Source organism: Bufo bufo, chromosome 6 (assembly GCF_905171765.1).
Source record: "Bufo bufo chromosome 6, aBufBuf1.1, whole genome shotgun sequence".
Lineage (NCBI taxonomy): Eukaryota > Metazoa > Chordata > Amphibia > Anura > Bufonidae > Bufo > Bufo bufo.
In genome coordinates, this window is record NC_053394.1 from 139,825,425 (window position 1) to 139,847,032 (window position 21,608).

Here is a 21,608-nt window from a genome sequence, read left to right on the forward strand (position 1 = left end):
CCCTCTTTGGTGGTTGATGTAGGCTACCGCCATGCCATTGTCCGACTGTACTCTGACCGGACAACCCTGCAAGAGGGGAGTCCAATGGCGAAGGGAGAGGTAGATGGCCCGGAGTTCCAGGATGTTGATGGGCAGTTTGGACTCCGATGGAGACCAAACGCCCTGGACCGTCCGGGTGGCGAAGACTCCGCCCCAGCTGTGGAGGCTGGCGTCGGTTGTAATGATGGTCCACGTCACGGGGAGAAAGGAATTCCCCGAAGACAGGTGCGCATTCACGATCCACCAACTGAGTGCCAAACGCACTTGCCGAGATAGATGAATCCTGAGATCCAGGTTGACAAAATGGCCCACTGAAAGCACCTGGTGTGGAATTGGGAGAAAGGGATTGCCTCGAAAGAGGCTACCATCAGGCCCAGCACCCGCATACAATCGCGGATAGACGTACTGGAGTAGCAGACGCACCGACCTCTGAATGTCCAGTCTCTTGTCCAGTGGCAGGCATACCACAGCTGCACCTAAATCTAACGTCATGCCTAGGAACCTGACTTGAGTGGCAGGAGACAGGAAGGACTTCCTCAGATTGATTATCCATCCGAAGCGGGATAAAGTGCTGACAGTGATCTGAAGACTTTCCTCGCATTGAGACGCCATAGGAGCCTTGATCAAGATGTCGTCCAAATACGGGAGTAGGGTAATGCCCCTGGACCACAGAAAGGGAGCGAGTACCTTTTGTGAATACTCGCGGAGCTGTCGCCAGGCCGAATGGTAGAGGCGACAAATTGGTAATGGGACGAATGAATGGCAAACCGAAGAAAACGTTGGTGAATGGTTGCGATGGGAACGTGTAGGTAGGCATCCTGGATGTCTATGGACGCCATTAATTCCCCTTGTACCAATGAAGCAACCAGGGAACGAAGGGACTCCATCCTGAATAGCTGAATACGGAGGAAGCGGTTCACTATCTCGGGGTCCAGCACTGGGTGAACATCTCCCTCTTTTTTGGGGAACACAAATAGGTTGGAATAAAAACCTGTAAACCTTTCCTCTAAGGGCACTGGTGTTATTACCCCCCGTGAGAGAGGATTGAACTGCGTGAAAGAATGCCGCAGCTCGAACTGGATCCCTGGGAGACAGAGAGGAAAAAAACGGTTGGGCGGGATAGACTTGAACTCTATCTTGTAACCCGAGGTGACGACCTCCAGTGACCATGTGTACAAAATATGGGTCCGTCAAATCTCTTGAAAAAGGAGCCCCCCCCCCCCCCCATCTCGTCCATCCGGGAACCAAAGAGTCAAAACCCAGCAAAGGGGAGTCTCAAGAGCAAGCGTTTAGAGGATGAATCTGCCGTCCAAACCTTGAGCCATAACTCTTGGCTGATAAATACCGCGAGAGCTGAGGAACGGCGACCATCGTCCAGAGCCGCTTCGCAGATACTTCCCTGCCTGAGAAATTTGGAGTGCCAAGGACTGGAGCTCAGCAGGGGGAAGGTCGGACGCTAGGTCTCGGTTCAAATTGAGTGCCCACTCAGAGACTGCCATGGCTACCCATGCAGAGGCGAAAATTGGTCGTAAGGACGAACCACTAGCCGCAAAGATAGACTTGGAGGGCGATTCTATGCGGCGGTCTACCAGGTCCTGGAGGGATGAGCCATCCGCCACCGGGATAGCCGTGTTCTTAGCCAGGCGAGCGATCGGTGGGTCCACCTTCGGGGGAGAAGCCCATTTTTCCACGTAATCGCCTGGAAAAGGATAGAGTAGGTCCAATCGCTTAGGAACAATGAAGCGTAGACCTGGCTGGTCCCAAGCTTTTGCGACTACAGAAAAGTCATTGTGTAATGGGAAAGACTTAGGCCCCTTTCACACGGGTGAGTTGAACGCATTGCACCAGCACTGAATCCTGACCCATTAATTTCTATGGGGCTGTGCACACGAGCGGTGATTTTCACGCATCACTTGTGCGTTGCGTGAAAATCGCAGCATGCTCCTCTTTGTGCGTTTTTCACGTAACGCAGGCCCCATAGAAATTAATGGAGTTGCGTGAAAAGCGGATGCGGTGCGATTTTCACACACGGTTGCTAGGTGACGATCGGGATGGGGACCCGATCATTATTATTTCCCCTTATACTATGGTTATAAGGGAAAATAATAGCATTCTGAATACAGAATGCATAGTACAATAGGGCTGGAGGGGTTAAAAAATAAAATAATTTAACTCACCTTAATCCACTTGTTCGCGCAGCCGGCATCTCTTCTGTCTTCATCTGTGCTGTGAGCAATAGGACCTTTGATGATGTCACTACGCTCATCACATGATCCATCACCATGGTGATGGACCATGTGATGAACGCAGTGACGTCATCAAAGGTCCTATTGCTCACAGATGAAGACAGAAGAAATGGCGGCTGCGCGAACAAGTGGATTAAGGTGAGTTAAATTATATATTTTTTTAACCCCTCCAGCCCTATTGTACTATGCATTCTGTATTCAGAATGCTATTATTTTCCCTTCTAACCATGTTATAAGGGCAAATAATACAATCTACACTACAACTAACCCAAACCTGAACTTCTGTAAAGAAGTTCGGGTCTGGGTACCACAGTGTTTTTTTTTTATCACGCACGTGCAAGACACATTCTCTACAGAGGATTATTGGATTATCCACCACTCTCTACAGAGCAGGAGAAGCATTGCGAGCAAGCCTTACAGAGTCCGCGATCACGTGACCACATACGTCACTCTTCAGACGTGCGAACCACGCCCCCCCCCCGGCGTCCTAGGCAACACGAGGCTACGCCGCTGACTCCGGAGAGCTGGACTGGATCGCAACAGCAAACCACCAGGGACCACTACCAGAGGACCAAAAGGATACAAGCGCCAAGAAGGGTAAGTGATCTCTGTAGCCAGAGACAGTGCGGGACGCCGCACTCAGGCACAGAGCACTTCTGCCTTTTACAGAAATATATGGATCATCACCACTAACAAGTATTACTTATATGTAATATTATCAACCATATCTGTAACAGACGTACCATCCTCTGTTGTGCAATATATTGCCAAATTACTACTTACCTTATACCCCATGAACTAAGTCATACAAAGGGGCAATATAGGGTAATATCCTCGCTACAACATCTTTTATTTTATTCGATTTTATCCACCATACAGTGGTTACCGTATAAAAGACTGCAAAACAGACTGTTCCATTATCCATATTTTTATGAAGGACAATTTTTACATTTTTAATTTCTTCAATTTTTCCAATTTTTTCATATTTTTCATATTTCTATGAAGAACTGTTCTTTCTAAGTTTTTATCCCTTTTTCATTGTTTTCTCACTTATAATATCATCTGTCCTAGAACAGACATTGTGCACACCATATATACTTTTGAAGGATTTTTAAATAAGACCCCTACCCGGGTATTCCTATCCTAAACACACTCTCAATTTATTCCTAGGACCTTTTTCCAGGGCATCCATCACTTTTTCACCTACAGGTGATCACTCCAACACCCCCTATCTTTACCTATTTATACTTTTACCTATTACATGAATAATAGAATATAAATAAATTACAGTTTGTACCCAAATCAAGAGTGTGCCTGCTTATCCCTTATTGCTTGTAATTTTATGCTTCTGACTGGGTGAGTCAGACTAAGCAGTCTTGCACCTCTATCATTTACCTGAGCAGTAGAGCCGTCTACTCCACTTTTTTACATTGACACAACTGACTGCAATTGCGTTCCTACTCGCGTGGGTTTGCCGCAATGCACCGGGACGCATTCGGACACGCCCGTGTGAAAGAGGCCTTAGGTGTCTGCCTTGAACGCAGAAATGACACGCCCTGGTGGCTGGTGGAGGGAAGTTCATCCTGAACCTGGAAGGTGTCACGTATAGCAGATATCAGGCTATCCACCATGGATGCAATCTGAGAAGAGTGCTCCGGGTCCATTTCCTTATCCGAATCGCCAATCTCACCCTCCGACAGTGCGTCACCTAAGAGGGAGGATGCCTGTGATCGGGAGGGGATGTTGAGACGTCAGAGGAGGAACAGTGGCCTGCTCTGGGACGCTTACTAGGAAGTCTGCCTCTGGATTGTGCGCCATGTGACGGTGTGGATTGCACCGGTGGCGATTTCTCAACCAAACGACCCAGCAAGAAAAGGGTGGAATGGGAGATTTTATAGAGGTCGTCCACTGCCCAGGACAGGGACCTTGTCCAGTCGGGTTCCCCATAGCCAGGATGGTCCTGCACTTCTGTAGGTGCATGATATGCAGAGCATAGTGGTAGTGACTGGCCACGAGGGAGCTTAACTGAGCATGAAGTGCAGGCATAGTAGGTGGTCCTGCACGGTGCCTGAGGGGGAGTATTGGCCGGATCAGACATTGTGGCACGGTCTCTATGCTGGAGAGGGTAGAGATTTCCTACCAGAAAAATGGCGGTCCCAGGTCCTGTGTCTCACCCTGCAGCTCGACTATAAGGAGGAGGAAACATTGCAGCGGCAGGAGAATAAGCTCTGCCCCCTCCAACTCTGAGAAGGACGGCAAAGTGGGCTGATGTAGAGGAAGCCATGCCCCCCGCTCCAGTGCCCTCGCCGTGCGGCGGATGGAGCCGCCAACGTATGTAAAAGAATGGCGGCCGAATGTGAGGAACTGGCCGATGCGGCTATATGCGCCCGCACTAAAGGACGTCGCATGCAGCGATATGTGCCCGCCCTGACAGGGAGACGATGCGGCGATATGCGCCCGCACTGAAAGGGTGCCGATGCGGCGATATGCGCCCGCACTGAAAGGGTGCCGATACGGCGATATGCGCGGGAGGGGAGGGAGGCGCTCCCCCATCACTGTAATATGAGATGTCGGTGGTGGGATTAACCCCTACTGTGCCAAATGTGGGGAGCCGAGATGGGCGACAGGTGGGTGGGATACCTCGCTACTCCCTACAGGCAGGGATGGGAGAGAGGGTTCATACTCACCTGTCTTCATCTGTGGTCTTCGCCCTTTAATCCTGTACTAGCAGGGCCACCGCCATGACTGCTGGCACAAGGCAGCAGGGGTCCGGGCAGAGAAGGGCTGGAGAGTAGGTGGCCCTCTTGCTGGCGGGAAGCAGGGGAGCGAGGCTGCCCTGGTCCGCTTTGTCTTCTTAGGGGAGGCAGGGCGGTGGAACCAGTGACACCGGCCAGCCTCCCAGGGAGACAGAAACGCCATGTGGATCTGTGCCCCATCCAAGAAACCCATAAAAATAGAAAAAATAAATAAAAAAAAGAGCCACCCTGCTAAGCAGGGAGGTCTGCCTCCTATGACACTAAGCTAAAAACTGATATCCTCTCTCCAGGCTGTAGGGGGTATAGCCTGCAGGGGAACAGCTTTCAGCCTAGTGTCGCCTCCTAGTGGCAGCAGCAAGTTATACCCACGGTCCTGTGTCCCCCAATGATATGAGCGAGAAATACAGCTGTCACATGAAGAGTGCTTCCTGGGTAAAGGAGGTATTAGTCCAAACTGGGTGCACCCTAACCTGCTTATGCTTAACCATTCCTACCCAGGCTTGTAGTGGAAACTTTAAAAATAGTGCAGGATCTTGGGAGGCGCTGCCTGGACTCGGATGAATAAAACTTTGGGATCGATGTTTATAATAGTGATCTTTATTTGATAGTCTACACGTTTCAAGGGCTGAATTGCCCTCGTCGTCAGGACTATAAACATTAGGGGGATCAGAACACATGTCAATATTTTTGAGTGTGTAGGCCAGGAGGATTGTGGACGTGCATAATTCTCCCTGCTCTGTAACTGTAGTGTATGTTTAGTGTATAAAACATTTCATTTGTATAAAGGTAGCCACTTTATATTTTGTGGAGGTGAGGTGGTTATTATTCTTACAGCAGTGAACTCGGTGAAGAGCCGCTGTCAGCACTGGAGTTCAACTGATGTTGGCTACTGTGTTCATTTTCTGGAAGTGCTGCTGCATATTCAACCTTGATTATTTATTCCCATTTAAGTTATTAATAGTTTAATGTTAGCATGATGTATGATTTAGGTCACAAGGGGATGAGCGCTCCGGCCTTGGTTTTGGTGGAGTAGGATGCGCGTTATAATCCCTGCTATCCTTGTTCTTAGGCTACTTTCACACTAGCGTTCAGAGCGGGTCCGTCTGATGTCTGCTCAGACGGATCCACTCCTATAATGCAGACGTTTGTATCCGTTCAGAACGGATCCGTCTGCATTATAGTTTGAAAAAAATTCTAAGTCTGAAAGTAGCCTGAACGGATCCGTCCAGACTTTACATTGAAAGTCAATGGGGGACGGATCCGTTTGAAAATTGAGCCATATGGTGTCATCTTCAAACGGATCCGTCCCCGTTGACTTACATTGTAAGTCTGGACGGATCCGCTTGCCTCCGCACGGCCAGGCGGACACCCGAACGCTGCAAGCAGCGTACAGGTGTCCGCTTGCTGAGCGGAGGCTGAACGCCGCCAGACTGATGCATTCTGAGCGGATCCGCGTCCACTGAGAATGCATTAGGGCTGGACGGATGCGTTCGGGGCCGCTTGTGAGCCCCTTCAAACGGAGCTCACGAGCGGACACCCGAACGCAGGTGTGAAAGTAGCCTTAATTGTTGTAGTTTTGTTACTTTATTTTTGTCTGTTTTATTTATTTAACAATTATTTGTATTGTGTCCATTATTGTGGCCAGGTCTGCGCTGCTGTTTGGGACTTGGGGAGGGTGCGCGCTCTTGTCCTGGTTGTAAAGAGGGATGCGTGCCCCCGCTCATGCTGATGGAAGGTACAGCGCCGTTTCTCTGATGGAAGATGTGCGCTGCTTCTTTGACAGCGCTGTATTTCAAGTCAGGGGTAGCTTCTCTGCTCTAGGCAGGGAGTCAGGATTTCACATACGGTATATAGGTATAAGTGCCATGGGGTGCGTGGATCTTGGCACTTCAAATCATGAAAGGGCCCTGGGTGTACATGTCCACCAGGATATAACTGGTGTGGGATGGACACAGTAAAGTGGTACTTGTAGAAGTGTATGGATGGCTCAGATTCGGACTCGTGTATACTGATATGCATATTCAGTTATATACAAGTGTATATACACTGCTCAAAAAAATAAAGGGAACACAAAAATAACACGTCCTAGATCTGAATTAATAAAATATTCTTCTGAAATACTTTGTTCTTTACATAGTTGAATGTGCTGACAACAAAATCACACAAAAATAAAAAAATGGAAATCAAATTTTTCAACCCATGGAGGTCTGGATTTGGAGTCACACTCAAAATTAAAGTGGAAAAACACACTACAGGCTGATCCAACTTTGATGTAATGTCCTTAAAACAAGTCAAAATGAGGCTCAGTAGTGTGTGTGGCCTCCACGTGCCTGTATGACCTCCCTACAACGCCTGTGCATGCTCCTGATGAGGTGGCAGATGGTCTCCTGAGGGATCTCCTCCCAGACCTGGACTAAAGCATCTGCCAACTCCTGGACAGTCTGTGGTGGAACGTGACGTTGGTGGATAGAGCGAGACATGATGTCCCAGATGTGCTCAATTGGATTCAGGTCTGGGGAACGGGCGGGCCAGTCCATAGCATCAATGCCTTCGTCTTGCAGGAACTGCTGACACACTCCAGCCACATGAGGTCTAGCATTGTCTTGCATTAGGAGGAACCCAGGGCCAACCGCACCAGCATATGGTCTCACAAGGGGTCTGAGGATCTCATCTCGGTACCTAATGGCAGTCAGGCTACCTCTGGTGAGCACATGGAGGGCTGTGCGGCCCTCCAAAGAAATGCCACCCCACACCATTACTGACCCAATGCCAAACCGGTCATGCTGGAGGATGTTGCAGGCAGCAGAACGTTCTCCACGGCGTCTCCAGACTCTGTCACATGTGCTCAGTGTGAACCTGCTTTCATCTGTGAAGAGCACAGGGCGCCAGTGGCGAATTTGCCAATCTTGGTGTTCTCTGGCAAATGCCAAACGTCCTGCACGGTGTTGGGCTTTAAGTACAACCCCCACCTGTGGACATCGGGCCCTCATGGAGTCTGTTTCTGACCGTTTGAGCAGACACATGCACATTTGTGGCCTGCTGGAGGTCATTTTGCAGGGCTCTGGCAGTGCTCCTCCTTGCACAAAGGCGGAGGTAGCGGTCCTGCTGCTGGGTTGTTGGCCTCCTCCACGTCTCCTGATGTACTGGCCGGTCTCCTGGTAGCGCCTCCATGCTCTGGACACTACGCTGACAGACACAGCAAACCTTCTTGCCACAGCTCGCATTGATGTGCCATCCTGGATAAGCTGCACTACCTGAGCCACTTGTGTGGGTTGTAGACTCCGTCTCATGCTACCACTAGAGTGAAAGCACCGCCAGCATTCAAAAGTGACCAAAACATCAGCCAGGAAGCATAGGAACTGAGAAGTGGTCTGTGGTCACCACCCGCAGAACCACTCCTTTATTGGGGGTGTCTTGGTAATTGCCTATAATTTCCACCTGTTGTCTATCTCATTTGCACAACAGCATGTGAAATTGATTGTCACTCAGTGTTGCTTCCTAAGTGGAAAGTTTGATTTCACAGAAGTGTGATTGACTTGGAGTTACATTGTGTTGTTTAAGTGTTCCCTTTATTTTTTTGAGCAGTGTATATATATATATATATATATATATATATATATATATATATATACACACACACATACACACACACACATACATATGTGTGTGTTTTTGAAAGACTTGTATATGTGTGTATATATTATATATATATAAATAAAACTTGTATATAACTGGATATGCATATCAGTATACACGAGTCCGAATCTGAGCCATCCCACACCAGTTATATCCTGGTGGACATGTACACCCAGGGCCCTTTCATGATTTGAAGTGCCAAGATCCACGCACCCCACGGCACGATACCCATACATGTGAAATCCCGACTTCCATCACCGGAACTGCCTGCCGGATCCGGCAAAACGTATGCCAACTGATTGCATTTTAAGACTGATCAGGATCCTGATCCGTCTTACAAATGCATTGCAAGAACGGATCCATTTTGATTTTTTTTCACATTTTTTTCGGTCTGCGCATTCTGAATGCCGGATCCGGCACTAATACATTCCTATGGGAAAAAATGCCGGATCTGGCATTCAGGCAAGTGTTTTTTGGCCGGAGATAAAACCGTAGCATGCTGCGGATTTATCTTTTGCCTGATCAGTCAAAAAGACTGAACTGAAGACATCCTGAACGGAATGCTCTCCATTCAGAATGCATGGGGATAAAACTGATCAGTTCTTTTCTGATATAAAGCTTCTAGGACGGAACTCTATGCCGGAAAAGAAATATGCAAGTGTGAAAGTAGCCTAAGGGCTCTTTCACACTTGCGTTCTTGTCTTCCGGCATAGAGTTCCGTCGTCGGGGCTCTATGCCGGAAGAATCCTGATCAGGATTATCCTAATGCATTCTGAATGGAGAGAAATCCGTTCAGGATGCATCAGGATGTCTTCAGTTCCGGAACGGAACGTTTTTTGGCCGGAGAAAATACCGCAGCATGCTGCGCTTTTTGCTCCGGCCAAAAATCCGGAACACTTGCCGCAAGGCCGGATCCGGAATTAATGCCCATTGAAAGGCATTGATCCGAATCCGGCCTTAAGCTAAACGTCGTTTCGGCGCATTGCCGCATCCGACATTTAGCTTTTTCAGAGTGGTGACCAGGGCTGCCGGGACGCTAAAGTCCTGGCAGCCATGGTTAAGTGTAGTGGGGAGCGGGGAGCAGTGTACTTACCGTCCGTGCGGCTCCCCGGGCGCTCCAGAGTGACGTCAGGGCGCCCCAAGCTCATGGATCATGTGATCACATGGATCACGTCATCCATGCGCATGGGGCGCTCTGACGTCATTCTGGAGCGCCCGGGGAGCCGCACGGACTGTAAGTATACTGCTCCCCCGCTCCCCGCTCGTACTATGGCAACCAGGACTTTAATAGCGTCCTGGGTGCCATAGTAACACTGAACGCATTTGGAAGACGGTTCCGTCTTCAAATGCTTTCAGTACACTTGCGTTTTTCCGGATCCGGAGTGTAATTCCGGCAAGTGGAGTACACGCCGGATCCGGACAACGCAAGTGTGAAAGAGGCCTTAGGAGTGGAAAGGAGAATGACCAAAGATGGAACATTTTTGCAAAAAGTCAGTAAACTAACATTTGGTATAAAGCTAGAAAAGTGTGTGTAGCCCTGCACCAAACTTATCAGCCAGTCTGAGCCACTGTGAAATTTGGCTATATTCAGGATGTTCACACGGCTGAAATCTGCCACTGTTTCTGCAGCAGAAATGGTACTTTTCAAATCGCTACAACAAGCACTTGAAGAACAGGTTATGACACCGGCTACATTTTCAGTAGCATTTTGAATCTGGTAGTCTGATCTGACGGGCTATGCTGGCTGGGCAAAAAAAAGCTGCATGGAGCAGTATTTATCTGGCCATAAGCTGACATTTAGACCCCATTTACAGAACCATGTTTTCTGCCGTAGATTTTAGCTGTGTGAACTACTTTACTTTGTTAGACTGCATGGTCTAAATATTAAACAGAATTGGTAAAACTGCCCCATAATGTAACACAGTTGGGGAGATTTATCAAAACTGGTGCAAAGGAAAAAGTGCCTTAGTTGCCTATGGCAACCAATAAGATGCCACTTTTTTATTTTTTCAGAGTTCCTTTGGGAAATGAAAGGCGGAATCTGGTTGCTATGAGTGAACCAGCTTTTCTTTACACCTGTTCTGATAAATCTAACCCAGAGTTGATTAACTCCAGTCCTCAGGGCCCACCTACTGGTCATGACTGCAGAAAAGCCCACCTGTGGTAGCAGCTAGAGCCATGGGCCTGGTCTGGTTTGAAAACTGGCTTTCATATAAGACCAACATCAGCAGGCGATATCACTGTTTATTCCGGATTCAATTTCTGAGGTAAAACTGTGTCTTTACTTTCACTTACCTGCTTCCTGGTTTCTAACTGTGATAACTTCCCATGTAGTGAAGATAATGCTGTAATTCTGGTATTGTTTAAAAGCCTGGGATGTCAGCTTTCAAACAATACAAAGTTCCTATCTCCAGTGATCTAAGCAGCCAAAACAACAACTAATACCACAAAATAAAAATCTGTTATGACTGCTGGAACACAAGGGGGAAAAGGTTACTGGTCCTTAAGTCTAAAATGAATTATGTCACAGTCTGCAAAACACGGATACTGGCTGTGTGTGTTCTGCATTTTGCAGAATGGAAGGTCTGGCCCTCAATAGACCAGTCCTAGTCTTATCTGTAATACGGACAAGAATAGGACATGTTCAAAAAATACTAATAATTCTGTATAAATTTTTTTTTTTTTACAATGCAATAACATTTTTGGGATGGTTTTTCCAATTTTAATGTAACTTATGATAAGAACAATGGCAGCCTATCGGGTTATTCACAAGGGCAGTAATGGGCATAAGAAAGGTAATCTTCTATTCTGTGCATTTTCAATGATCAACAACCTCATACAATTGAAGGGGACTGTTAAGATCAGTTTCTCAGAAAGTCATCAATGCAAAAGGACTTTTTTTTTTCTTCTTTCCCACTGTCAAGTGACTGTAACATTAAGTGTTCTTACATGGCAAGACCACTTACTGTTATCTCCCATATATTTTCTTATTATTATAGCCAAATTTACCACCTGAACTCCTCCAACAGTTTTAACACTACATAGACAGTAAGATACCGAAACGTGCGGATTGTTCCAGATTGGTGTGCTATTACTTTGTGGAACGTTTCGCCGAATGGCTCACGAAATATCAGCGTTTTTGTGGCGAAATTGGTCCCATAGGAATGAATGGCGGAATGTTCAAAACTAGAGTGGGAGCTGACAAAAGCTAGAGTGTGAGCTGAAAAATCAGGATATGATTTCTAAACTGCCACCACCCTCATTTTCAAGCCCACCTACACAAATATTATATCAAAACGTTCAGCTATCACTGCTGCCACAAAAAATGTCCACGGCTAAGCCATAGTCCTGATAGTTTCCACAATATGACCTTTTGTTTACAACTCACGCCGCCCATTGACATTCATTGAAACTCCACTCTAGCCAACTCAAATTTGAAGGGCAATTTCTAAACTGCGACTGTGCCTTCATTGTTAATATTTCAGATACATACTATGCATCAAAATGTAGGTCTGGGTCTTGTGATTCTCACAATATAAAGCTCTTCACTGTACAATTTATAATTTTTAAACTACAACTGTTTGAAGATGGCAACCGCCAGTGAAGTGAGCAAGTTGGAGCAGTTTGTTTTTAACCGCTCTTCTCTGCCCTTGCTGTAGAGTGATTGCCATAGGAACCCAGGTGTGTGAGCAGCCGAGTGACAAAAGCTAGAGCCTGAGCTGAAAAATCAGAACATGATTTCTAAACTGCCACCACTCCCTCATTTTCAAGCCCACCTACACAAATCGGCTGCTAATGTTTTTATAAATGTATGTTTTAATGTAACTGTGAAGCACTTTGGGCAACAACATTGCAATGAAATGTTCTATATAAATAAATAAAAGTTGAAATGCATTTCTCACTCTATCAAGCTTGCCATATGCACTTTTTAAATTTGATCAATTGGTTAGTGTAATGTTTACCATCTTTACTCACTCCAAACACTCCACAGTTACTCTACCCACTTCAACCTTTCCACAGTTACTCCAGCCACTCCAACCACACAACCGTTACTCCGCCCACTCCAGTTGTAGACTACTGGTGGAGGCAAGAACACTTCACACAATTTCCCCAGAAATTGTAGCTTTTCTAGTTAACTATAGAATTAACTCCCATGAAATTGAATGGAGAGAACCTCTCCATTATCAGTGGTCATGAGCTGTCTTGTTCTCAAGATCAGTGCAGGCTCCACACCTATCTCCCAGTGCAGGGAGTGACCAGCAGGTGGCTCCTGTGAGTGCTGGTGTATTGAGCCGAGACCCCAAAGCTTATAAATCCAATTGGGCTGTAAATTGCATCTTCCAGCGACGCTCCTTGTTCTCGTGTTGCGGTGATAGATGTATTCATTTTCATGCTGAAAAAATGCAGATGGTGGCAATATAATAACTTGTGGTATGAATAAACTGCTCCTCCTCAAATTCTCTGCCCCCACCAAGATTATATCTGTATAACAGTGTACAGAGTGAAACATTTAGTCACCTCCAGAGCAGTTCTGCAAGGGCTCTTACTATAACATCCTCTGCTCTGTACAGACCAGCGGGGTAAGAAGTTCTGCCCTGAGGAGCTACACAATTATCACAGCAGAACGTGCTCTGTACAGACCAGCGGGGTAAGAAGTTCTGCCCTGAGGAGCTACACCGTTATCACAGTATGGAGTATGCTGAACGACACTGTGGGAATCCTGCTAGCTCTGGAGGGTGATGTGATAAACAGCAGAATCTTTATGCAGCTTTGGATGTGACTGGAGTAAGAAAAGAAATGGCTCGAGATCAGTACTTTATATAATCGATTTAACCCTAAGGCATTATTCCAGTGTTTATCTCATTCCCAACATTATAAATGATTAACATACTTGTCCAGCACCTAATAAAGCTCATTATAGTGCAGCGTCCCTGGTGGTAGGGCTCCATCTGGTAGGACGCAGACCCTTATGATGGAGGTTTGAAGAAACCGATCCTCCTGAAGTACCTGACGAGTAAGGGAACAGACACGACTGTGATGCTGATCCGCACGGGTGCAAACAGTTTATGAACAGCGTATGCCAACACAAAGGTGCTGGTGCCTGCCGCCAGCTTAGACTGAACCACAGCTTCACTGAAGCCGACTGTAAGAAGCAGGGAGGGGACGTCCAGGCCGCTGTGGAGGAAGAAACAGGGGTGAAAACTCAGACAAGACACACACAAAATAATCTTCAAATTGGGAAAGCTGACAACTAACACAGCGACCAATACAACTCCTACGGAGGTTGCCAGCCAGCTTTTCTGTATGGAAGCTTTGATTAAAGACACAATAAGGGACTCTGGGGAAATTGGGCGATAACCAATACACCTCCATCTGCTTACCTAGAGCAGCATATCTGCCTGGTTATATGGAGAATGCGATGTTTCATTACATAACTAATAGTGACCAATATAGCCGTGAATGCATTCCCCACCGCAGCTAGCACTCAGCTTTTCTAGAATCCTGAACGGCTTATATGTGCCACCGGGTTACGCAGTGACATGTGAATTCAGAATCAATTCTAAGGCCAAGTGACTGTGTATATGTCACCCAGCTTTCCTCAAACCCTGAGCAGGAAATCTGGAACAATACTGGAGCAAATCATAACTCTGAAAACCCTCTAACAGTTGTCACTCAGCTTTACCAAAGTCCAAAATGGCAAATCCACATAAAGAGTAGACATCGAAAGATTTACCAGATTGTGACTCAGGACTAGGAACACTAGGTGACAATATGGCTGCTACTATAATTCACACATGAAGTAATTCAGCTTTCCTAGCCTGTCAATCAGTAATATTCCAGAAAAGCTGGGTGATGGTCAATATGGCCGCCTGTATGGTGATTACATAAGGAGTTCTACAATTGTTGTAGACCAGCCCAGAGGACTGGTCCAGGTACCTAGACAGGTTTCCTAGACTTCAGAACAGTAAATTATGTAGTAGAGTATGTATGTAGAGTAGGGTTTCTCAATTGGGGTACGTGCCTCTGTGCCAGGAGTTACACCAGAAGTTTAAAAAATAAAAGTCTACCACTGCTCTACTGTCCAGTAACATTTCATTTCTCGCAGAGTAAGCACGTCAACTCTTAATGCTCGCCTCTGCGGCTTGTGTCCAGCTGCTGGAAGGCTGTGCTGCTCTGCCCCTAGGCATAAATGTCCATGCGGTGGTCCAAAGGTTTGTGTCAGGAGCGCACATCTTTGTGTGAGGGACAGATGAGAGACCCCTGTGGAGGGATAAAGGAGGCTGGGACAAGTGTCCAGTCCTGTCACCTGAGGCCAGTATAAGTGAATACCTCTACCTGGTACTATAGTGATGCTGCACAGAATGGTATCAAGCCAATATTCTTCTCGGTTATAGTTTCCTAGAACATTACAGACCAGTATTCGTGCGCTTCTGGCCTCCACTACTGGTCTGCATTGGGAAAGTTATACTGAAGAATATTGGCTTAGTAATGTGTGGCATCACTATGGTTCCAGGTAGAGGCAGTGGCCTCAGGTGACACCTTTCCTAGCTATGGCCCTCACAGGGAGTGTGCCACAGTGCGCCTTATTCATTCTGCCTCATAGTGATGGAGTCAATCGGATCATCTCATCAACCAGAGTTCTTCACCTGCGAGGGGCTGTCCCGCTGGTGAAAAAGCTCCCCCCTGTCGCTTGATAGGCATAGCTGGACACCTGACTATCTCTTGCCTGCGCAAGCACTGCTTCCACTACTACAGCAGCAACTGTGCATGCTCAGAGACACTTCCAGAGAGCAGTGTATGAACAGTCGATCCTCCAGAAGCAAAGCCTCTGCACTTGCGCTGCTACTCAGAAGAGCGGCGCAGGCAAGAGATTATCAGGGCCGGGCGAGATGTCCAGCTCGGTCAATGAAGCGGCAGGAGGAGCTTCCTTACCAGAAGGGACAGCGCCTCGCAGGTGAAGAAGTCTGGTTGATGAGACGAATCACTTGTAAGGATAGATTCGAACATCCAAAATTCTTGGGGGGGGGGCGTAACTCATCATCTCTTACAATAATCCTCACATTGGATGTTCACACAATACATAAATGTGCTTCACGGCCATACTTCACTGGCTTAACCCATTCCTGACATGGCGATTTTCTTTTTCTTTAACTTCTTGCCTTCCCAAGGCCATAACTTTTTTATTTTTCCATTCACATAGCCATATGAGGGCTTGTTTTCACGGGACTAAGTTGTACTTTCTAATGGCATCATTTAACAAGGCGGTAAAACTGACCCGTTACCTTCATTCTCTGGGTCAGTACGATTAATTTATATTGTTTTGCTTGTATGTGTTTTAATACTTAAAAAAAAAATCTAAACTTTTGTAAATATTTATTTTTTACTTTTCATCGCCATATTGTGACGATGATGAGTTTTTTTTATAGTTATGTCTATGGCGCTGAGGGCTCATCGGTAGATCTGTAATTTTCAGTGATACCATTTTGAACTGTGAGTGAAAAAACTGTGAATCTGCCATTTTGATATTTTCTGGGTCTCCTAGGCAACCTGTTAGTGTGTACACTTACAGGCAATGCATTACAATACAGATGTATTGTAATGCATTGCAGAGGGGATCAGACCCCCAAAAGTGAACATCAGAAATAAAGTAAATCAAAAAAATTAAGTAGGTATCGTCGCCTCCATAATAACCGGCTCTATAAATATATCACATGATCCACACTGTCCGATAAATACCATAAAAAAATAAAAATAAAAACGGTGTAAAAAAAAGCCATTTTTGTCACCTTACATCACAAAAAGTGCAACACCAAGTGATCAAAAAGGTGTATGCCCCCCAAAATAGTACCAATCTAACAGTCACCTCATCCCGCAAAAAATGAGCCCCTACCTAAGACAATCGCCCAAAAAATAAAAAAAACTATGGCTCAGAATATAGAGACACAAACATTTTTTTGTTTAAAAAATGGTGGTATTGTGTCAAAAAAAGTCATATGCACCCTAAAATAGTGCCAATCAAACAGTCATCTCATCCCGCAAAAATCATACCCTAACTAAGATAATCGCCCAAAAACTGAAAAAACTATGGCTCTCAAAATATGGAGACACTAAAACATGATTATTTTTTTTGTTTCAAAAATGAAATCATTGTGTAAAACTTACATAAAAAAACAAAACAAAAAAAACCACATATTAGGTATTGCCGCGTCCGTAATAACCTAATAACCTGCTCTATAAAAATATCACATTACCTAACCCCTCAGGTGAATACTGTAAAAAAAAAAAAAGGGTAAAAAAAGCCATTTTTTTTCACCTTACATCACAAAAAGTGTAATAGCAAACGATCAAAAACTCATATGCACCACAAAATAGTACCAATCAAACTGTCATCTCATCCCGAAAAAACATGAGCCCCTACACAAGACACTCGCCCAAAAAAATAAATAAAAACTATGGCTTTCAGAATGTGGTGTAGACTAAAAAAATCTTTTTTTTTTTTTTTTTTTAAATGCTTTGTTATGTAAAACTGAAACAAACAACCAAAAAAAGTAGTCATATTTGGTATTGTCGTGTCCGTGACAATCTGCTCTACAAAAATACCACATGATCTAACCTGTCAGATGAATGTTGTAAATAACAAAAAATATAAACTATTTCTTGTTACCTTGCCTCACAAAAAGTGTAATATAGAGCAACCAAAAATCATATGTACCCTAAAATAGTACCAACAAAACTGCCACCTTATCCCGTAGTTTCCAAAATGGGGTCACTTTTTTGGAGTTTCTACTCTAGGGGTGCATCAGGGGGGCTTCAAATGGGACATGGTGTCAAAAAACCAGTCCAGCAAAATCTGCCTTCCAAAAACCGTATGGCGTTCCTTTCCTTCTGCGCCCTGCCGTGTGCCCGTACAGCAGTTTACGACCACATATGGGGTGTTTCTGTAAACTACAGAATCAGGGCCATAAATATTGAGTTTTGTTTGGCTGTTAACCCTTGCTTTGTAACTGGAAAAATGGATTAAAATGGAAAATCTGCCAAAAAAGTAAAATTTTAAAATATTATCTCTATTTTCCATTAATTCTTGTGGAACAGCTAAAGGTTTAAAAAAGTTTGTAAAATAACTTTTAAATACCTTGAGGGGTGTAGTTTGTAAAATCGGGTCATTTTTGGGTTTATATTCTGTAAGCCTCACAAAGTGGCTTCAGACCTGAATCGGTCCTGAAAAAATGGGTTTTAGAAATTTTCTGAAAATTTTAAGATTTGCTTCTAAACTTCTAGGCCTTCTAACGTCCCCAAAAAATAAAATGGCATTCACAAAATGATCCAAACATGAAGTAGACATGTGGGCAATGTAAAGTAATAACTATTTTTGGAGGTATTACTATCTATTATAAAAGTAGAGAAATTGAAATTTGTAAATTTTTCCATATTTTTGGTAAATTTTGAATTTTTTTATAAAGTTTTTTGACTCAATTTTACCACTGTCATGAAGTACAATATGTGACTAGAAACCAATCTCAGAATGGCCTGGTTAAGTAAAAGCGTTTTAAAGTTATCACCACATGAAGTGGCACTGGTCAGATTTGCAAAAAATGGCCTGGTCCTTAAGGGGTTAAAGCTGACCTGCAGCAGTGAAGAAAAATGGCTGGGTTGTTATGGAAACCTGATGTAAAACTGTGTGTATGTGGAGACTAAGGGCCTGTCAGCTTCTATTGGCTGATAAGGGACATGTGACCGTGTGTATGGCAGTTGGGATATGAAGAGAAAGATCTTCAGGCTTTTATTGGCTAATGTAGGTCATGTGATGTGCCATATTTGCATTTTTTGGGAATATCTCAGGAACGGTACGTGCTAGAGAGCCGAGACCCGGTCTAAAACCTTCCCGGACACCTGATGTACCTGCGACGGTGCGGATTCCTTTAGCGGACATACACACACTCAGCTTTATATATTAGATAATGCAGGCGTTTTGGGACGCGGCAATGCCTATGAGCTTTATTTTATTTTTTATTCTAGGGAAAGTGTGTGTGGCATGCTACATGTACCACTTTTCTCTTTCCCCCTCATCTAAGGGCAAGACATGACACACTCCATCCACTAACGAACGTGTGCCGACCGGGCCCGTACTGTGGACAGCAAACTGCGGTCTGCAATGCACGGACACTGACTGCAGGGCCGCCGTATGCAGACGCAGGACCCATTCACTTGAACGGGGTCCGCAATCTGCATGCACTACTTTTTTGCGGTGTGGTGGCATGGACAGAAAACACACTCCGTAGTGCTTCCGATCCGTGCCTCTGTTCCGCACCGCACAGCATCTCCCAGATTGCGGACCAATTCAAGTGAATGGGTCCATGATATGATGTGCACACGGCAGGTGCCAGTATATTGTAGACCCGCTGTTTGCAGGCCGCAATACGGGCAAGGGCTGTGTGAAGGAGCCCTAACTCTGCTGAATCTTCTTGTCACTAGGGGGCACTTGGTGTGAACAAGGTTGGGATACTGCTGTAGAGCATAACTGGGCAGACTTGCCATTCAGTTGTCTAGGAAAGCTGGGTGACAGCTCCAATGGCGGCCACACTGGTTGGCACCCATCTTCCACGGAAACAGAAAGAACCAAGAAACAGGCAAATAGAACTTCCAACTGGAGGCCTTCCTCTTCAGAAACTAGAATACGTCCTTCATGTCCAGGCCTAAGATGGCGCAGAACAGCCCACTCACCTGGAGACCAGGGCATAGAAGATTCCCAGAGACACCAGTGAAATCCCAACGTGGAACGCCACAGCGACTCCTCCGTATTCCTTGAAGACTCGCTTCAGCTGCTGCGTCTTGCTTGGCTTCTGCCCATCGTTATCCGTGGAAATGCCAGTCGGTTCACCAGAGCCCTATGGAGAAAGCAGAGAACAGTGACCCCATCAGAGCGTCCTTCTGCTTCCAATATAACACTGGTAGATGTCAGCCGCCATTTAGGGCATGGGGCACGGCTGGATTCCTAGCAACTCCCGCGGATCCCATTCACTTCTATGGGATCACCGCTACTCAGCGATCCTGGCCGCGACAGGTGTCACATGACCAGTGTCGCCCTTGACTAATAATCAGATGGATGAAATAAACCCAGGGTCTCCCTTTTATCCCTTGTCAGAGGTTCCTCACCTAATCTCATCAACCCCTGGACTTACTGGGGCCCTCACATAACCCTTTGTTATCCTACTGCCCAGGGCCTCTCACTAATCCCATTATCCCCATCCTGTCAGGAGCCCCTCTCATAACACTCTTGTTGGGGCTCCTTACTAAGTTCCTGTATGGGGCCCATCACATAACCGCCTGTGTCCTCCTGTATGGGGCCCATCACATAACCGCCTGTGTCCTCCTGTATGGGGCCCATCACATAACCGCCTGTGTCCTCCTGTATGGGGCCCATCACATAACCGCCTGTGTCCTCCTGTATGGGGCCCATCACATACCCCCCCCCCCCAGTGTCCTTCTCTCAGGGGCCCATCACATTACTCCCTGTGTCCTCCTGTCAAAGAGCCCATCACATAACCCCCTGTGTCCTCCTGTATGGGGCCCATCACATAACCCCTTAGTGTTCTCCTGTCAGGGGCCCATTACATTACCCCCTAGTGTCCTCCTGTCAGGGGCCCATTACATAACCCCCCTAGTGTCCTCCTGTCAGGGGCCCATCACATTACCCCCTAGTGTCCTCCTGTCAGGGGCCCATCACATTACCCCCTAGTGTCCTCCTGTCAGGGGCCCCTCTCTGTGGTCAGTCACGTTCAGCCGGCTGCTGATGAGGTGTCACATACAGACCTGGGATGAATATGGCCGGGCAGTCATCGCTGTGAGCACCGGCGGTAAGCGGGGAGCAGTAGGCCGCACGGCCCCGACCTCTCGTACACAGTGCAGCCGAACAGCCCCCGCACACAGGCCGCGGAGAGCAGGCCGCAGCACCGGCCCCCGGCGGAGGAGCAGTCCCGGGAGAAGCAGCATCATAACTACCGACAACCTCAACTCTCCATACAGGCGGGACACAGCGCCGAGCACGGGCCTTATCACCGCCGCCCAGAGGCACAGCGCCGTCCTCCCGCCCCGTGCTCACTGCTGATAGCAGCTTATGTAATGGTGGAAGCTGCAGGATTGCATCATATTATTCTTATCAGTGCACATTTTACAGTATTAATCATATGTGAGGACAGTTGTGTCACACCCAGAGCCCCCCCTCAATTAGGAGGACATTCACACTGTACTCTCCTGGATGCAGAACTTTTCTCATTCTCCCTATTGAATGATCTCAAAGCCTCTGAAACGCATCTCACAGGGTTAATATATTGTGTTCCTGGCAGCTGTGGTGGCCCTGATGTCCTGTCTTTGGGTATGAGCGCACTTACAGGGACATGGCGCTCCGAGAATGGTAGATGGCCATTGACCACCAGATGGATTGTGATCTCTGTGGCTGAGGGAGAGGATGGTCACAGCCTTGGTGGTCTGGGATAGTGAAGGGGTTAATGTCAGCATCTCATCAGAATGATAGGGGTTCAGGAAATAGGTCATCAGTATCTGATCGGTGGGGGTCCCACACCAAGGACCCCCACCGATCAGCTGTTTGGGAAAGCACCAGTACTTGCAGTAGCACTGCAGGGTTTTCCAGCTTTTCCTAGGACTCAGGCCATTGACCATGCGTTCATCGGTCACGTGGTTAGGCGCAGCTCAGTGAATGGCGCTGAGCGTGATACCAAGCACATCCGCTATACAATGTACTGCACTGTGCTTGGTAAGCAGGGAGAAGGCAGTGGTGCTACTGCCTTCACAAACAGCTGATCGGCAGGGGTTCTGGGTGTAAGACCCCTACCGATCAGATACTGATGACCTATCTAGAGGATAGGTCATCAGTAAAAAAAGGAAAAAAAAAAACATTTGGAAAACCCCTTTA

At 46.5% G+C, this 21,608-nt stretch overlaps 1 protein-coding gene across 1 annotated transcript; it reads right to left on the reverse strand.

The window, feature by feature from the left end:
- Positions 1 to 13,479: 13,479 nt before the first annotated feature.
- On the reverse strand, positions 13,480 to 20,786 carry FAM210B (family with sequence similarity 210 member B). Its single transcript, XM_040437112.1, has 3 exons — positions 20,489 to 20,786; positions 19,400 to 19,563; positions 13,480 to 13,852 (listed from the first exon to the last, which is right to left on the reverse strand). The coding sequence occupies exons 1-3, from the start codon at positions 20,669 to 20,671 to the stop codon at positions 13,645 to 13,647; spliced, it is 555 nt and encodes a 184-aa protein (XP_040293046.1). The 5' UTR covers positions 20,672 to 20,786; the 3' UTR covers positions 13,480 to 13,644.
- Between the last annotated feature and the right edge of the window lie 822 nt (positions 20,787 to 21,608).

Excerpts from the sequence above, each read along its gene's own strand:
- FAM210B (XM_040437112.1), bottom strand. The coding sequence starts at position 20,671 with ATGATGCTGCTTCTCCCGGGACTGCTCCTCCGCCGGGGGCCGGTGCTG. Across the intron at positions 19,564-20,488 it reads CCCGGCCATATTCATCCCAG|GGCTCTGGTGAACCGACTGG; the intron begins GTCTGTATGTGA and ends CTTTCTCCATAG. Across the intron at positions 13,853-19,399 it reads TTCTATGCCCTGGTCTCCAG|CGGCCTGGACGTCCCCTCCC; the intron begins GTGAGTGGGCTG and ends CTTCCTCCACAG.